The sequence below is a fragment of the Etheostoma cragini genome, chromosome 4 (assembly GCF_013103735.1).
Source record: "Etheostoma cragini isolate CJK2018 chromosome 4, CSU_Ecrag_1.0, whole genome shotgun sequence".
In the NCBI taxonomy this organism is placed as follows: Eukaryota; Metazoa; Chordata; class Actinopteri; order Perciformes; family Percidae; genus Etheostoma; species Etheostoma cragini.
The window spans coordinates 15296748-15314954 of NC_048410.1; the positions used below are offsets into that span (position 1 = coordinate 15296748).

Consider the following 18207-nt stretch of genomic DNA (forward strand, 5'->3'; position numbering starts at 1 on the left):
TCTGATGTGTTGTTATAGATTGTGTGTGAATCCATTCGTATGTTAATTAAATGGATTTACTCTGTCAATGGGTTCCTGAATTTTTTTCCAGCAAAACGAGCCTTGTCACCCAGCTCCTCTTCGATTCTGCAGTAAAGTAAAAAAAAAAATATATATAAAATTTAACAAGTAGATCCTTTCCCCTGTAGTTTAATAATATTACCGGTTTTTAAAAAGTCAATCAAAGATATGAGCCAAGTACATACACAATGTTTAAAGGTTCCAAAATGATACAGACTGAGATTAATGCACAAACCAAAATAATTAAAACAATATAAATGTATGCCATTTAAATCAATACAGCACAAGTATGTAGTTGTAGTTTAGCAGAAAGGCATTGGCGGTATTTTATTTTCACAAAATAAAATACCACATGCACGGCTGCATTTTATACTTTTTAAAAATGGCAATTGGAATAAACTTCCTATTGGTAGAAAACTCACTTACCTTAGAATCTGGTTGTATTTGGCTAAACGCTCAGAGCGACAGGGTGCCCCAGTTTTAATCTGAAAGTGCATGACAAAATGTGTACAATGATTTCCATCAAAAGGGATTCAATGTCTCTATTAATCTTTGTCATACCATTGCGATTCCTGTCTCACAGCGTTTGATATTGCATTTTTACTAATGGGGTGTTTATTCAGAATTTTATCAAAAGTAGTTGGAAAAAATAAAGTGGAAATAATTCCCTAATGTGAGAATGGACAGAGGTGATAAATCCATGTCGTTTGTCACACATGTCCAATTTACTGTTCCTAAAAAACTCAATAAACGTTTTTATCATCTGAATTTACCTGTCCAGTGCACAAGCCCACCACCAGATCTGCTATGAAGGTGTCCTCGGTTTCACCGGAGCGATGGCTGACCATCACACCCCAGCCACTCTCCTGAGCCATCTTACACCTGACAGGAGGACCAATGGGAGACCATTAACTTCTAGACATAACAGGACATTTTAAGATATATAGTCTAACATTCAATTGATCTATAGCCACATCGCAGACCTATTTTAAATTTAAACTGTTGACTCACGCTTGCATGGATTCAGTAACCGTGCCAATCTGGTTGACTTTAAGCAGCAGGCAGTTGCAGGCTTTCTCCTCCACAGCCTTGCTGATGCGATTAGGGTTTGTCACCGTCAGATCATCTCCAACAACCTGAAGGTCTGTGCTTCCAGTGAAGCTGGTCCAGGCCGCCCAGTCGTCCTGGTCAAAGGGATCTTCAATGGAAACCACTGTGAGAGAAAGAAATGCAGACATTTCTCATTGGATACTGACACAGATTTGTTTTTTTATTTAACCTTTATTTATCCAGGTAAACTGTTTGAGAACCACTTCTCATTTACAAACATGACCTGGCCAAGAGGCTACAAAAATAAATAGGAACATACTGTACAACTTTACATAGTCAAACACATAACACATAAAACAAGCAACTGAATTAAAAAAGACAATCAACGAAGAAAGAAAAAGAATAAGATCTAAAATATGTGTGTATAAATATGGTTCATAACACAGATGATCAGTATGGCTCAAATATTTGTGATCACGTTTAGCCATAAAGCTATTGTTCCATCAAAAAAGCCTTCATAGACAAAACATACTTTTGGTCCAACAGGGCAAGAAACACAAACAATGGGACAATCCAACAATTTGACAGACTACAGTAACCAATGTTATTTCAAGGTAAAACGTGAGGTCCCTTATTGCACAAGAAAACTGGGCATGTACAATAATACCAAGCACTATATGTCAACGTTGAACCAAGAATCAATCTATGAACTGTGATGGACATTTACAACGAACAGATTGGGTAATAGTTGTAGCTTTCCAAATAAGTTGACCAAACCTCTGGCTGTATGATCACCATGCTCATGTTCCTTCCCCATCAGGCTCTCTGCAGTTAACCTGGTTAGCAAAATGTAATTACCACTAATAAGAATAATAGCCAAACATGAAAAAAGACCTATAAGATACAGCAAAACCAAAACACAGTTCCATTCTAAAAAGGATCATGGAGACATTTGAACATCACATGGTAGGTGTACTTATATTTGTAATATCATTTCAAAGCACATTCATGCTATAAAAAGGGAAATTTGTAATAATATCAATATTCACCGGTATATAAATACCTGTGTGACTATGCCACAACGTTCCACTAATAATCAGGACAATAGTGCACAACAGTGTGTTAAAAATAATTATAAATGCAACAAATAACATTGTTGACTTGACACTTAGGTATTTTTACAGTTCTTTCTTTTAGTACACACAAAGATGTTGTTGTGACAAAGTCTTTTGAATTTAAGCTCCTTTTGAAATTCACAACTGTTTTTGCGAGGGCTGTCACTGTGAGTTGAAAGCACAAAATCTATCTAATTTACATTTTGGCAAGTGCCTTTGATTTGGTTTTACTCTTAAAAATGAGATGACTTCCAACCTTTTATTTTTCCTTTTCTCTTTCATATCCGTTTAAAACTTGACTGCGGATCAAGATGCCAAGTGCTTTCAGTTATCTATTTGAAGATCCCAAAAATGATTTTGAAAAAGATGAACTAGGAATACTGCTGTTCTTGAAGGCTTTGCAATGATGAATGAAAATGAATGAAATTATAGCACACAATCAATTTGTGGGGCTCTTTTAGATGATGAATAGATTAAAGCTAAGGAAGTTAATCTATATTCATAATCACTTTCATCAACAGTTGCCATTATAGTTATGATTTACTACTTTTTCCATTTCCTCATTGTTCTGAACGAGTGATGAATACAATTGTCGATAGTCTACGTACTTTCCAGGAAATACGGCAGCAGTATAATATACCGGCCTCTTCATTTTCCTTTAACTTGCAGATGCAATCTGCCTTTTATGTGCTTATGGAATCCCCTGCTAGAAAGAACAGTCGTTGCATACCTTATATTGTATATATTAAAGTGTGGGTACCAGAGGTCTGGTCTCCCAATTATAGTCCATGGCGGAAACTCTTAAACCGATGCCAACCAACAGTATATCGAAAAAAAGATTTATCATTAAAATACTAATTTTAATTTAATTTCTTCAAGAAACCCAAATCATCAGATGAAACATTATAATTGTGTTTTGAGAACATACTTCACACCTCGCAAATTATTTGTGATGAAAGCCGGACAAGCTCCAAACATGTTGGTCTGTTCTGTATGCATGTTTTTTTTTTTTTATAAAATCAATAAAAGAATATGTATTATACGTTTAAAAAAAGCAGCCTGATCTCTCCCCTTCAAGAGATTACATTGGTGCTGACATTACTGCTACGTATGTTGTGTGACCTACTCTAACGCCTGCTAAATAATGTGTAAAAAGATAAAAAATGTCTGGAAGATACCTGGATAATCCTTCACAAAGCTCTTGTAGAGATCAGCCAGCTCGTCTGGAGTGATGTAACGGCTCGGGTCATCAGGAGACTTGAAGTCCAGATCGTATTTTCCCTCCCTGTAGAATTCAGATGCTGCCACATCCATGCCAATCACAACCTGATCTGTGTATCCTGCTTTAGCGATGGCCTCCTTTACCAGCTCCAGAGCTGCAGAGTTACACAATCAATATGAAAAAGAAATTGATGATTGCATTATTTATGCCAATAAACTTGCATGGAGCACAATAGAAAACAATAAATGAGCATGATGATTTCAACACTGAGTGAACACAAAAACAGAAACCCCAAAAACATTGTAATGCAACACAACAGTCCTGGAACAAATACTACTTACAAAACATACAGTACATGTTTAACTGACACTGTGTCACATAGATGTTGTTTTAATGGCATTTATTTTGAAGTGTGTATAGCATGATTGTGTAAGGTCTAATATGTTTTGTTTCACCATGTTTAAAAATGAAGTGGGTAAAATATTAGAAATACCTTTCAAGAGGACACACTCCAAATCTACACTACCAACTGCAGTCTCAAAACGTACCACAGAAATAAGTCAACAAACAAAAGACCAAAGTTCCAATCAAACATGATTGTATTTGTTACTTGGCCTATGTTCTGCATTACATTGTGTACTTTATATATATATTATCTACCACATCGTACTTGATCCAACCGTCCCAAAAGTCTTCCTTTCAGAATGAGAGGTTTTTTTAAAAGCAGAACATTTTGGAGATTTTTTTGTCTTTTGGCTGCACATTTGGTTTACAACAGTCATTTTCTTTAGTGGGATAATAGCAGTCTAACTTCACATTGGGAGAGTTTTCTCCCAGGAACCTGTAATCTGTGGTAATCTTGCAGTTGTAAGAGAATTTCAAATGAAATCATTCCTCCTCCATACCTTCCTGGTTCTCCAAGATGTTTGGAGCAAAGCCACCTTCATCACCCACATTGGTGGCATCCTGACCATATTTCTTCTTGATAACATTTTTCAGATTGTGATAGACCTCAGCTCCAATGCGCATAGCTTCTTTGAAGGTGCTTGCGCCAATGGGCAGGATCATGAACTCCTGCATGGCCAGCTTGTTGCCTGCATGAGAGCCACCATTGATCACATTAAAGGCCTGGTGGAGGCAGAAGGGAGAGAAACAAGATCCGTGACTTCACAGTGAACTGGAAGGTATACTGAATAATGAGGGGAAAAAAATATCATTTGGCACACAGATCCTCACCGGCACAGGCAAGATGACCTCTGGGTTTCCTGCAAGGTCAGCAATATGACGATATAGAGGGACACCTTTCTCTGCTGCACCAGCTTTGCAAACAGCTAAAGAAACACCCAGGATGGCATTTGCGCCAAATTTGGCTGTTTGGAAGAAAGGCAAAATATAATTACTCACCATCATTTCACAGAACTTTCTGTCCTACAGAACTACACAGCAGTGGCATTATTTATGAAACATCTCAGATGCATCAAATAACACTAGAAAGAAGGTTCATATTGCAACAGGACAATGATCTTAAGCACAGAGACAAACAGTATAAAGTACTTTACTGGTCCTCTGACCTCAATTCAACTGAGCAGAGGCCTATACCACAAAGCAAGTTTTGGGGTTACTAAGGTAATTCAAGTTCAACACAGGGTGAGTGTATCACAATGGTGGGTCACTTGTTACCGGGTTACATCTCCATGGTAACTTATGTTGAACATCTTACCTACTAGGGAGCAGGTTATGTTCTAAATTAGAGATAAACCAGTGTAAATGCACCGCCCACTGACCAATCAATATTCGATTGATAATTGCGTCACCGTTCTTAGAAGTGGAACTCGGTGTGCAGATAGTGAGAGGTGCGCTCAGAAAAGCTAGAACCTTTAGAGGCCGACAAAACCCGTTGACATTCCCTGATGGGTATTTTTATGAAAGATATTGATTTTCAGCAAAGGGGATTTACCTATCTATGTCAGCTTCTTGAGCCGTATATTGCGTATGCAAAACTTCGGTTTGAATTATGTTTTAATGTTTTTTTCATCTGCTCACATGGCCGCTTACCACTGCCAGGGTTAGAACTGAAAGAATGGGCTACAGCAATGAACGTTTACGGAATGCACAAATATAATCATGGTCAGATCTCGTTGTGCCTGAAAGATGGGGCAATGACACCGATAATCCTTAAATTACGCAATTACATCGTCGGCGATGTTTTGCCAGCTTTCCTTCCTGGGTCTAGCAGCAGCAACTGTATTACGTGACTGTGTTCTTCATATTTCTGTAGTATTATCTACATTCTACGGTGCAAGCACCGCACCTTTTGTGTGAACGCGCTCGACGCTAGATTGGGAACAAGTTGATAACCACCGTCGTGTCACACCTTTTGCGGGACCGAGGTCAAGTTAGGTGAAGCCGAGTAACGGAAATAAATTGCATGTTGATCTTGCTTGGTAGTACAGGCCTCAGGTGTTCTGCTTGTTAAGCACAAGACTGGAGGTATAAACATGCAAGAAGTGAAAAAGGCTGCTTCAGCAGAAATTTGCTGTAGTCCAGATAGTTATGAAGACTGTACTGCAATGTTTATAATTGTTCCAGTCCATGTCACAACAGTACAGTTATTGTCACTTACATTTGTTCTCTGTGCCATCCAAGTCAATCATTATCTGGTCAATTCTCTCTTGCTCAACCACAGATACATCCTGATAAGATGTATAGAGCAAGTTGGGAATGATTCACATCAGCACAACAACAATAACAGTCCATGTCTTAGTTTGTACAACATTTGGGAAAATAAAACACACAAAGTGAGAATAGAATCTTCTTACTTGGCCAACAAGTGCAGGTGCAATAGTTGAATTAATGTGTCCTACAGCCTGGGAGACTCCTGCAACAGAGAGATTAGTGTGATTATTCTTTACAATGTCATGGGCAAATCTTGTGAGGCCAATGATTAAAAACATAGATTTTGAACACATGCAACTTTTTATTTCTCAAATACACATACAGAAATGCATGCAATTTTGTGTTTCAGTCCATCAATCCACAGGCTAAACATCAACGCTGAAGTGTGAGCATGCTTTGCTGACAATTCACCATGCACATCACATCTGGTTGATTGTCAAAAGCATTCAATGATTTGTTGTGTTGTCATGTAATTAAATGACCATGTAATTAATTGTTCTACTGTCAAATGGACAAATCTTAGTTTTTAATCAAGAGGGACAGACAATGGAAACTCACTAATCCTTTCAGATCTGGAAAAGAGGAAAAGAGAGAATAGAGAGTAAAGACAACACCCAGGAAGCTAGAGAAAATGAGAAATATAAAATATAGTACCTTTTCTTTGAAATTGTATTGTGCTTTAAAAAGGCCATGAAGGTAGTTTGTATTTGATAGTGAATAGAAAACCCACACCTGACATTTAACTTAATCTATCCCATTAAATAGAAAACACTAAATGCTGTACAGACCTTTTCCAAGGTAGCGTGACTTGTCATTGTCCCTAAGCTCCAAGGCTTCGTAGATTCCAGTAGATGCACCGCTTGGAACAGCTGCCCTAAACAAGCCTGTGAAATGTATATGGGAGCAGAGAGAGGACATAATATGGGTGACATGACAATCACTAAAGATGATTATATTTATTTTGGTAGTGAGGCACATGGGCAATAGGTTTATAGATTATTTTAGTCAGACTTTTTCCTACCTTTATCAGTGTAAAGGTCAACCTCCACGGTGGGGTTTCCACGAGAATCAAAGATCTCTCTGGCGTGGATCTTGAGTATAGACATGGTGTAGGACCTTGAGATGAGACAGAGAAGTTGAATTTGTTACTATCTAACAATCATCTGAACAATCTGTGTGTAGGCTGTAACAACTCTGGTTTGAGACAGAAGAATAAATGAAAATAAAAACGCAATGCAATCTAAAAATCTAGTTTTCTGATGCTACTGGCGCACCTCTTTTACTCTCTTTAGTCCTTAGGGCTCAATCACAAAAATATCCTGACCTAGCTGCAAGCTTAGGAGTGCACCCAGGCGTGCTACCATCCTAATTGGATTGGACCTTCTCATCTGATTAATCACATGGCAATAGGGAAGTAGAAATTGCCTGTCAACGCTAAGTTAAGCTTGCTATCCTGTGTTGGTGCTTGCAGTAAAGTATTATGAATTTAGGTTCTAGCATGGAGTCATTTTGCTAATTTGATTAAAAAAGAATGCATGCCATAGCAAAGTACCTCTGCCACTCACCACAGGACATGCTATACACAATAATTCCTTCCCTTTGCCGTCCAAATACAAGACTAGGCTAACTACACAATTACTCTTCCTGTAGACTGGGTTGCACACCCGAGACAAAAACATTAAGGAAACTGCAATTTCTGTTTTAACATATGACTAAATGATTAAACACTGGATTAAAAGGTGAGGCTGATGCAGACACCAAGGGCCCTCTTTTAACGGCCTAAGCGCAAGGCGGTTAGCGCACGGCGCAGGTGTGCTATATGCACCTACATATTGTAGGCTCAACGTGTCACACTCCAATCAGCTAATTAATCCCACACAGCAGCAAAGGGTTTCTGACCCTTTAAATGGTCTCTCAGTCTGGGTCAGTAGAATTCCCAATCATGGGAAAGACTGCTGACCTGACAGTTGTGCAGAAAACCACCATTGACATCCTCCACAAGGAGGGAAAGTCTCAAAAGGTAATTTCAAAAGATGTTCTCAAAGTGCTGTATTAAAGCACATGAATAGAATGTTAAGTGGAAGGGGAAAATGTGGGGGAAAAAAGGGGCACAAGCAGCAGTGATAACTGTGACTGTGACTTCACAAGGGTGGGGGAGCTTCACAAGGAGTGGACTGAGGCTGGAGTTACTAGAGCCACCACACACAGACGGATCCTGGAAATGGACTTTAAATGTTGTATTCCTCTTGTCAAGCTGCTGCTAAACAACACACAACATCAGAAGCGTATGCCTGGGCTAAAGAAAAAAAAGAACTGGGCTGTTGATCAGTGGTCCAAATTCCTCTTTTCTGATGAGAGCAAATTTTGGAAACCAAGGTCCCAGAGTCTGGAGGAAGAATGGAGAGGCACACAGGCCAAGATGCTTGAAGTTTAGTGTGAAGTCTTCACAGTCGGTTGATTTGGGGAGCCATGTCATCTGCTGGTGTTGGTCCACTGTGCTTTATTAAGTTCAGAGTCAACTCAGACGTCTTCCAGGACATTTACGTGCTTCCTTCAGCAGACAAGCTTTACAGAGATGCCAACTTCATTTTCCAGTGAGAACCGGCACTTGCCCACACTGCCAAAAGTACCAAAACCTGGTTCAGTAACCATGGGATTACTGTGCTTGATTGGCCAGCAAACTCTCCTGACTTGAACCCCGTAGAGAATTTATGGGGCCTTGCCACGAGAAAGATGAGAGACATGAGACCAAACAATGCATTAGAGCTGAAGGCTGCTACTGAAGCATCATGGTCTTCCATAACACCTCAGCAGTGCCAAAGGCTGATAGCAACCATGCCACACACCGCATTGAGGAAGTAATTTATAGAAAAAAGGGCCCAAACCAAGTACTGATTACTGATGCATGATTATACTTTTCAGAGGGGCTGACATTTCTGTATTTAAAACTGATTTCATTCTAATTTTCTGAGATTTTGCATTTAGGGTTTTCAGAAGCTCTAAGCCATAATCATCAAAATTATAACAAATAAATGCTTGAATTATCTTGCTTTGCATGTAATGAGTCAAAATAATATATAATAGTTTCACCTCTTAAGTAGAAATACTGAAATAAATGAACTTTTTGCACAATATTCCAATTTTCCGAGTATCACCTTTATTAAGATGTGATGCTTTTCTGACTCTTAAATGATATTAAATTAAATATCTATGTGTTTTTGTCTGTTGGTCAGATAAAACAGGACATGTGATGATGTTGACTTTGGCTCTCTGATTGACCATTTTAATTGATAATCAATGATGGGAGGGCGTTCGGCCCTGCCATAGTAGGCCCATCAAGAGTTTCAATTTAGTCTCGACTTCAGCCGAAGAATCTGCAGCACCACACAGTCATTGTTTTGCATGTTACTAGAAAGTAGAAATCTTGGCTATGAAGTCCCAAGTCAACACTTACAAGTCATATTTGGACAGTAGTGTCATGGGACTCAAGACAGGAAATCAGTGAGGACCATCTTAATTTGGATAACAAAAAAGACTTGGGGGAAAAGATGTAGATGAATATGTTTAAAGACAAGTTAAAACATGAGATAACTTATGATTCCTTCACTCTAACTGTCACTGCTAGCTATTCTTGATACAAAATGACCAAGCCATGTGAAACAAGCTAGGCTTGAATACAATATGTATGAAAACATGGATGTGTTTGGCTAAACTTGAACCTTTTTATATATTTTATGGTGAAGTGAAAAAAGTAGAATAGAGGTGTTTATTTAAGTTTCAGTATTTTATCTGCAAATTGTTGTAACACATGCATTATTATTTCACTTTACATAGCGGTTAGCAGTCAATATGGATCACTGTCATTATGGAAAATATCCCTTCACCCTAAGTAATTCTTGACCTTGGAAATAGCTCAACAAATAACTCAAGGTCAATTTACTAGTGAAGAAAAAGTGGACAAAATACTGTTGATTAGGCTAAAATTAACACTAGGCAGTAGGCACACTGTCTAACAAAATCAAATAATAAGTTATCAAAACTTTGAGCAAGGTATGAACTTGCCCAATTTTTATCCAAACCCCAAACGCATCGGCTCCCATTACTGATTTGGTTGCTGTCGGACATTAGCTAACGTTAGTTAACTGAACTAACTGACTTAAAATCTTCACGTAAACAAGAACAAGAGCGTGTTGACAGACTACGACCAAAACGCACAAATGAAATATCCCTACCTTGCTGTCAACTGCAGACAAGTTGAGACAACTTGGTTAAGATATGTGTTCAAGCCCAAGTGAAGATGAGTAAGGGAAGCGTTTCTTCTTCTCCGGACACATTTCCGACACGCTTGCGCGCCTTGTATGCGTTGTGTTGCTGCTGCCCCGTAGTTTACAATGCGAACTACAACACGGTGAAATCCTAGACTGTAGCTATATTATTAATATTAACAGTCTATGGGTGAAACGTAGACTGAAAGATGGGTGTACTTTAGGTTAGATTGCTGAGATCATCATGTTTTGTCGTTATTGCTTTTTATTGGGAAGCACGTTAACTTGTATTTTAATAAGCAGCCAATACGTATTTCTTCACTTAGTTCTTAAAATGTCTTCTATCACATAGGCTACTTACTCACTAAAATGTATTATATTAAAGGCTACGTAGCCTACTTAGTAACTTACATACTTACTTACTTACTTATTTACGTACTACAACACTGTAGAGACTGTAGATGGCTGGAAATTGCTACTTTATTTTAAGAGAGTTACAGGGCTACTTACACGCCTTAATACATTGAGGAATATACATTAATATTATCATAATTATAATATCCAGAAGGAAATAATACACCGTTAGGGACGCCAACTACCGCATTTTGTTCAGTAGAGGGCAGTTGACTGCTGCCGGCTTCCTCCCACATGCAGCGGAAACGAGCGGCAACCACAGAAGAAAAAACTCCCCCTGAAATGAATTGAACGAGTGTGCTAGGTAGAAGGGATTAAACACTTAGTTTTATTTAAACTGGTTTGTTTGAAGCCTACTGAAGGGTATATTTTGGAGTGATAATGTCAGGGATACCTCCAGATACATGGCAGCCGCCAACAGTGGCTGTGGACACGACGTAAGTTCTAGTTAAACCGATGATGCTAACTCGGTTAAAATAGCTCTCAGTAACGTGATGTTAGCTAGCGGTTTGGTAACTACGGGAACTACGCATTGCGTAGTGCGGCGATACTAAAATGTATTCTAACACTTTGGATAATCTGTTACACACCGTCATAGTGCTGTCTGGGCTGTCCAAGGACTCTACACACATTAATACTGAACATGCATTGCAGGATGGGGACGGTTGTGGTGGAGCTGTACTGGAAACATGCACCAAAGACCTGCAAGAACTTTGCAGAGCTGGCCAGAAGAGGCTACTACACCAACACAAAGTTTCACCGAATAATCAAAGACTTCATGGTGCAGGGAGGAGACCCTACAGGAACCGGTGGGTTCATCACATACACACACTATTCATCCCGACGTGTTCAATTGGTATTGTGGAATTTGTCTACAGGCTACAACATAAAATGCATAATTTATGGGGAATTCTACTTTTAGAAAAATATGTATTTGGTATAAATGGAGCAATTCTCAAAAGTTTCTAAGGGAAAGCAACAACTACTTTTAAACTATACTCAAACTGTCTCAGAACTTTGACTCTATTTCCTCGACCAAATTACATAGTTCTTACAAGGAACACTCAATGATATTTTAGAACATTTTGCGGTTCCAACTTTTTTAGCAATGGTTTGGAAAAGGGTCCATGTTTGGAAGGGAAACTTATGTTACAAGTTTGTAAGAACTAGACTGGCCTGTACAGATCCCAAACCTTTACCCTATCAAAAACCTTTAAGCTGAAAACTTTATGCCAGGACTTATTGCCCAACATCATTGGCTCATCTCACTGATACTCTTGTGCCTGAATGGGAGCCAGGCTCTATGTGTTTAATGGTATCAATCAAACTTCTGCATATTTTAGTGGGTCTTGTGTTTTCATTTATGCTTCAAATTAGTAGTGTAGCAAGATTTACTTTCTGCATTCTTGAATTAATCAATAAATGTCACCCAACCAAAACACTTAGCAGTACAGCCTGTGTGGTGGGTATCACGCCACCACACTTATTTATGAGCATTAAAAAAATAAAAATGGTAATGTAATATGTGATTTAAACATTTTGTTTTTCTGATTGACATATATTTCATACAATGTCTTACATCACATGTAATAACTCATGCTCATACATTTGTTTGTCATCCTATCCATTACATTCACTTCACTTTCCTTCAGTTACCTCACTTGAGGATGTCACATCTTTAGTTTACTAATCTTTGGTCTTCTAACAGGTCGCGGTGGTGCCTCCATATTTGGTAAACAGTTTGAAGATGAGCTGAACCCAGAACTGAAATTCACAGGTAATCACAATCCCAGTTGAATACAAGTTGGTATCTGTGGAGGAGACAAATGTAGGTTGTTAAATAAAGAAAAAGCTCCTGCATACTTAACCAATAATTTACCTGTCGGTACTGTTTTTTAAAATTTATTTTTAATTGTTTTACAAAAATTAAGTTTGAATTTGTTGCAGTGCTGTTGTATTTAAGTACATTAGTTTTTAGCATAGTATACCTATATACTGGCAACTCTGTGGCTTTTCAAATATATAAAAGTCGATGTATACTAAATGTTAAAAGTTGTGGTTTTGCCTCAAGAATTTCTTGATTTGAAATCTGATTCGAAATCTGACAGATTTCTAATAATTATGATACACTCAAGATACTTTTACTAGCAAAAAGTCCCCAAATTGTAATTCTCTGTTTACATTTGTGTATCTGTTAGGTGCTGGTATTCTGGCGATGGCCAACGCAGGACCTGACACAAACGGGAGCCAGTTCTTCTTCACTCTCGGACCCACTCAGTGGTTAGATGGAAAGCACAGTATTTTTGGAAGAGTATGCCAGGGGATGGGAGTGCTGAACCGGATTGGGATGGTGGAGACAAACGGTCAAGATCGTCCAGTTGATGATATCAAAATCATCAGAACTAATGTAGCCAATTAAACAAGTAGGAATTGTTTTTTTTTTTTAAATAAATGTTTAAATGTTCCAACGTCATGTTTTTTTTTTAAATTTTATAATGCTGTGGAAGTTCACAAAAACTAAATTGCATTAGTACCAACTAAAAGGTTGAGGAACAGACAGAATTCAAACCCAGCTACATATCTCTATAAAGTAGAGCTGCAATGATTAGCCGATTCATTGACAGAAATAAATCTGCATCTTTTTTGATTAATCAATTATTTACCACTTTTTATGCAAAAATGTGATAGCTTCAGGATGGTATTATCCTGGGAGTTTTCAATGTTTTATAAAGGTAAAGGTACTTTATTGTCACATACACATATCAAAATTCATTCTCTGTATTTACCCCATTCCTCAAGGGAGCAGTGGACAGCCATTTACAGCGACCGGGGTCCAACTCCAGATCTACTACATGTTTTTAATAGACCAAACGATTATCATGGAAAGAAAAGAATCTGCCCATTAATCGATAAAGAAAATAAAGTGTAATGAAGAGTTAAATAATTCTTGAGGGCAGCTGTTATAAATGTCAAAACCTTTGATCGTTAAACACTTGGACACAAAAGTGAAACGTAAGAACAGTTTAAGTAAAAAAATCTAACTTTTCAGTTCACTCGACTTACATATGGAAATTAACAAGTCATATTGCCCCAGAAAGTATTTTATTATATAAATATGAAGTTGGGTATAGGTTTTTTATATATATATAAAATATATATATATATATTTTTTTATACATACACACACACACACACACACACACACACGCACACACACACACACACACACACACACAGTGGTTTGTGAAAGTTTACACACTCATGCTAAAGTTGATTAAAAAGAGAAATAAAAAAACATCTTTTGGAAATTGAAATGAATGCCTTAATTCAAAAATTTTAGGAAAATCCAACCTTTTAAGGACGCCAATTTTCTTTGTGAATGAATAATGTATTGTGAATAAATCAATTTTCTTCCTTAAAATACAGGGGGCATAAGTATACAAACCCCTATGTTAAATTCCCATAGAGGCAGGCACATTTTTATTTTTAGAGGCCAGTTGTTTCATGGATCCAGGATTTTATGCATCCTGATAAAGTTCCCTTGGCCTTTGGAATTGAACTAACCTCATATCATCACATACCCTTTACCATACATACAGATTGGCGTGGTTTTATTTCAGTTAATCTAATAGCTGGTTTGATTTGCATCGAGAGATGATCTTATGGAAAGTTTTCCATGCCAATCTCTAGCAAGCAAATACTTTGGTTCCTTTCCCCTTCTCTCAATGGATTCTTGGGTTGACGTGGTGCTCTTGTTGACTAAAAACGTGGTTCAATCTTAAATTCATGCAAATCTATATTATTGGGGAGTCTGGTCTCTCTTATGAAGATCAGGGGCAAATTGGAAGGGGAGCCTAAGTTTGATTTGACAGACAAATGGTGGGAAAGGGCCTATTTTAGAATCAATTTCTCATCTCCTTGTGCACGTCTAAACTTGACTCAATTTAAGGTCCTACATAAAATTAATTTTACAAAAGCTGGGCTAAGCCGTTTACTTCCAGGTACTGATAAAAACTGTGGCCGATGCAGCTCGTCGCCAGCCAATCATACACAAACAATTTGTACATATGAAATTGGTAGAGTTCTGGTCCTCTTTTTTTTCAACATATTAAGTAAAGCCCTAAACATCACACAAACAAACAAACACTTGACTACAGCCCTAGGACAGCTATCTTTGGGGTACCTCCTGCATCGGTCAGTCTCTCCGACAAACACTTGGATGTTATTGCTTTTGCTTCACTCATTGCCTGTAGAAGTATTTTGTTTTTGAAAAGCCCGAAACCTCCCCCTGCCAAATCCTGTCTGATTTGATGTCTTTTCTGTAATTAGAAAAGGTGAAATATAACCTCATCTGTCCAATTCCACACAAGACGGCAGCCTGTCATTTCAACCCTTTTACCTCTCTCGACCACATCTGATTGTTATCACATTTAAGGGATTATTTTTCTTCTTGAAAAAGTCATCCCTGCCATCCTCTCTCCTTATCGTGTCCTTTTCAACCTTTTTTTATTTATTCATTTTATTTATTTTGTCACTTCTGTATTGTTTTATTTACTCTCTGAGGATTGTGGCTGTTGCAAGGTGGTGTTTAGTTCTATGTTTGACCACACCAGAAAACAGCTGGGGGCAATACAAACAACAAAACAAAAAGTGGAACTTGGAATCTTTTCTGTTAATTTATATTGGTGCATCTCTGGTTTTCAATACAAATACATATAAAAAAAACAACACACTCAATAAAATCTATTAGAAGGTAAATGATATCACTGATACAGGTAATGTAATATAAAAACCCCTTGGTCTATGTTATTTAAAAAAGAATGTCCACACCCATGTGGCAACCCCTGGAAATTATTTTGCAACCCCCAGGTTAAGAACCACTGCAAAAATTACTGGAACATGAAAATTATGACATTATCAAACAGATTACATGTTTGCTTTTACTGAAAATAGCTTTTTGGTCTACAGCAGACTGGTTGCAGACTGGTATATAATCAGCAGAGCTGGAAGTCGTCAGAATTTATTGTTCACCATAATTTCTAAAAGATGCTTAGCTTTCTTAGGGGTTTAAAATGATAATATCAAATTTAAACTTAATCAAAAATGGTTAGTTTTTCACATTTGCATCTCCATCTCAGCTCCACCAGTTCCTTTGTTTTCATTGGCAACAGTAGTAAGAGTGTCGTCTGGATTTAAAGGGCATTGCTCAGGTTGCTTTGCGGTGTGGTGCATCTTGTTTTCAGGGGAGCAAAGCTGCCTGAGGTTCTGTAGAAACAATCAGTCACTTCACATTAGACACAATGTTGATGTACCATGCAGGTTTCCTAAACTGGTCAACAGAAACACATACAGAAAAGGAGGAAATTAACAACACCATGACTCCTGTATATATGCAACTGGACCCTGATGCTTGTTGTAAAACAGTACCTGGACTGTTATTGTTGAATTTACTATTTCTAAATGTTGGATAGAATATTTTGTTCTTGAGTAACCAAGCTTTTTTCTTCTTCTGCGATGTAGAAGCTGAGCTGTTATCTCACCATGATTCGGATTTATAAAGAGAAATACAAAGTTGCTATCTTCATTGCCTCAAATTATCCATAAACTAATCAATGGCTTAGAAGGACAGTACATGGTATTGGAAAAAGTATTACATTCATTATTTGTATTAATGATGCCGTTTATTGTAAGGGACTTTAGTCCATATATACAGTCTATCTAATTACAATAAGCAGGAATTTTCATCATTGATCATGTGCTGTTTTCTTTCATGATTAATTGTTGGTTCTGTGACAAAAATACACCTTATTTCCCAGAGTTGACATATTTAAATTCCATGTTTTTGTCTTACCAATGTGCCAAAATCTAAAGATTTTCAGTTAATTATCATAAAAAGAGCAAATATTTGTATAAAAGGAGCTGGAACCAGTCAATGCCATTTTGGTTCAAAAATACAACTCAAAGCAACACAGATTCTTCTGAACCTTACAATAATATTTCCAAAATTGTTTCAGTGTTTTATCAACTCGTAACAGGGTGAACGGCACTTCTTCATTCACTTTGCGGCTCTCTACCGGCTTTAATCGCACTGTGCAAGTTTGCCAGATCGGGTAGTGGATCTGTAGTTAGATTGAGAGCGGTAAGGGACAATTCCGCTTCCAACCTGTAGGGGGACTGAAGCGGAGGGGTGCTTTGGTGTTTCTTTAAATGATGAATCAATTATAAAAATAGTTGGTGATTCATTTTCTGCCAATCAACTCTTTGTTAAACCCAGAGATCACATAAGAATTTATTTGTGTTTTTGCAATCTTTATCTTTCTTTACTGAGTACATACCTGCCCTATTGTCCCTTTCATCTGAGTAACTTTAAAGATGATCCACAGAGGAACCAGGAGAACACAGAACAGTCCAAGGAACCAACCCAAAGCATAAGCCCAGCTTGGGTAGACGTAGGTATTGTTGTACTTGAGAGGCTTGTATTTCATCACTGAAAAGATAAAGGTACCCTGACAAAAAAAAAAAAAAATTAATTTCAGTAAAACCAGGTCAGATCAACGACTTTTACCTCCAGTCCAGTGATGTCTATTCAGGTCTCAGTGTTGTCAAACATTTATCAAACATTTTCTCCTTGAAGAATGTTATGTTTACTACTAAAACATGGAAGTGCTCTCCATAAACACAACACCAGTATAACATAATTTACAGCTCTCTGTGGTTTCTTTTCATTTACACATTAGTACAGTGCCTCTTGAAAATGGGCCTGTTTTGAACAGACCAATTGCTTGGCCTGTAGTATTGCTGCTTGTAGAATTCTTCAAAACCAAATTACACCCCAAAATTACTTACAGAAGGACCCCAAGAGAGAGAGATAGAGAGAGAGAGAGAGATAGAGAGAGACAGAGAGAAAGCAGACTCTTAATATCTACAGTGAAGAAATGAAATTCAAAGACAGAAGAAAAACATCATTGAATTTGTTGCTAGCCAAAGAAGTTAGCCAAAACTGCTTCAATTTTCCTTTGTTCATTGGCGTTCATAAAAGACTCACTTTGACATCTATATCATGCACAATACCCCAAACCACATGTTTTTTCTGTTGACAGGAATGAAAGAAAACATTTAACTCACCACACAAACAGTGGGGGTTATATAAAGCCAACAATACTTCATCATTGGCCATGGACGATAACCCACCATGTCTTCAATGTTGTCATAGAGACGATCTGCACCTGGGAATCAAAAGAAAAATAAATAGCCTGTTTTAAAGTCAGTTTAACAGTCACAGGAAACTATCTTTTTCTACTGGCTCGGAATGGGAGGGGCAGTGATGTTCATGGTGAGAGAAATTCTTTTACAATGTAGCTTTAAACTCAGGCTGAAGCTGCTGTTTTTATTGTGTTAATTTGTG

At 37.7% G+C, this 18207-nt stretch overlaps 3 protein-coding genes and 1 long non-coding RNA gene across 7 annotated transcripts in view; 2 read left to right on the forward strand and 2 right to left on the reverse strand.

Annotated features, from left to right (window-relative positions):
• Positions 1–11522, reverse strand: eno1b (enolase 1b, (alpha)). Of its 3 annotated transcripts, none has more exons than XM_034870315.1 (12): positions 11445–11522; positions 7145–7239; positions 6912–7007; positions 6267–6325; positions 6071–6140; positions 4684–4817; positions 4353–4575; positions 3404–3601; positions 1072–1273; positions 834–942; positions 487–545; positions 1–126 (listed from the first exon to the last, which is right to left on the reverse strand). In XM_034870315.1, exons 2-12 carry the CDS (start codon positions 7227–7229, stop codon positions 57–59), a joined length of 1305 nt encoding a protein of 434 aa, XP_034726206.1. In that variant the 5' UTR covers positions 7230–7239; positions 11445–11522; the 3' UTR covers positions 1–56. The 3 variants fall into 3 exon arrangements, with proteins under 3 accessions (XP_034726206.1, XP_034726205.1, XP_034726204.1); XM_034870314.1 differs by lacking the exon at positions 11445–11522 and adding an exon at positions 10356–10468; XM_034870313.1 differs by lacking the exon at positions 11445–11522 and adding an exon at positions 7398–7504.
• LOC117943895 lies at positions 5148–17686 on the forward strand. The gene is made up of 3 exons (XR_004656453.1): positions 5148–5272; positions 13497–13500; positions 17663–17686. It is a non-coding gene; the product is annotated as an uncharacterized LOC117943895 (long non-coding RNA).
• On the forward strand, positions 11006–13241 carry ppil1 (peptidylprolyl isomerase (cyclophilin)-like 1). The gene is made up of 4 exons (XM_034870321.1): positions 11006–11239; positions 11457–11611; positions 12511–12579; positions 13001–13241. Exons 1-4 carry the CDS (start codon positions 11184–11186, stop codon positions 13219–13221), a joined length of 501 nt encoding a protein of 166 aa, XP_034726212.1. The 5' UTR covers positions 11006–11183; the 3' UTR covers positions 13222–13241.
• Positions 15627–18207, reverse strand: part of slc6a11a (solute carrier family 6 member 11a) — a 13593-nt gene continuing 11012 nt past the window's right edge. For both annotated transcript variants that reach the window (XM_034870311.1, XM_034870312.1), the window contains exons 13-15: positions 17928–18028; positions 17138–17308; positions 15627–16067 (exon numbers count right to left, since the gene is read on the reverse strand). In XM_034870311.1, the coding sequence (XP_034726202.1) occupies positions 15918–16067; positions 17138–17308; positions 17928–18028 (422 nt within the window). In that variant the 3' untranslated portion in view covers positions 15627–15917. The remainder of the gene's footprint in view (positions 16068–17137; positions 17309–17927; positions 18029–18207) is intronic.

Coding starts and splice junctions, on each gene's coding strand:
- eno1b (XM_034870315.1), bottom strand. CDS start 7,229: ATGTCTATACTCAAGATCCACGCCAGAGAGATCTTTGATTCTCGTGGA. Junction 4,818..6,070: donor GGATGGCACAGAGAACAAAT/GTAAGTGACAAT, acceptor TCTTCCAAACAG/CCAAATTTGGCGCAAATGCC. Junction 127..486: donor AAATACAACCAGATTCTAAG/GTAAGTGAGTTT, acceptor ACTTTACTGCAG/AATCGAAGAGGAGCTGGGTG.
- ppil1 (XM_034870321.1), top strand. CDS start 11,184: ATGTCAGGGATACCTCCAGATACATGGCAGCCGCCAACAGTGGCTGTG. Junction 11,240..11,456: donor ACAGTGGCTGTGGACACGAC/GTAAGTTCTAGT, acceptor CATGCATTGCAG/GATGGGGACGGTTGTGGTGG. Junction 11,612..12,510: donor AGGAGACCCTACAGGAACCG/GTGGGTTCATCA, acceptor GTCTTCTAACAG/GTCGCGGTGGTGCCTCCATA.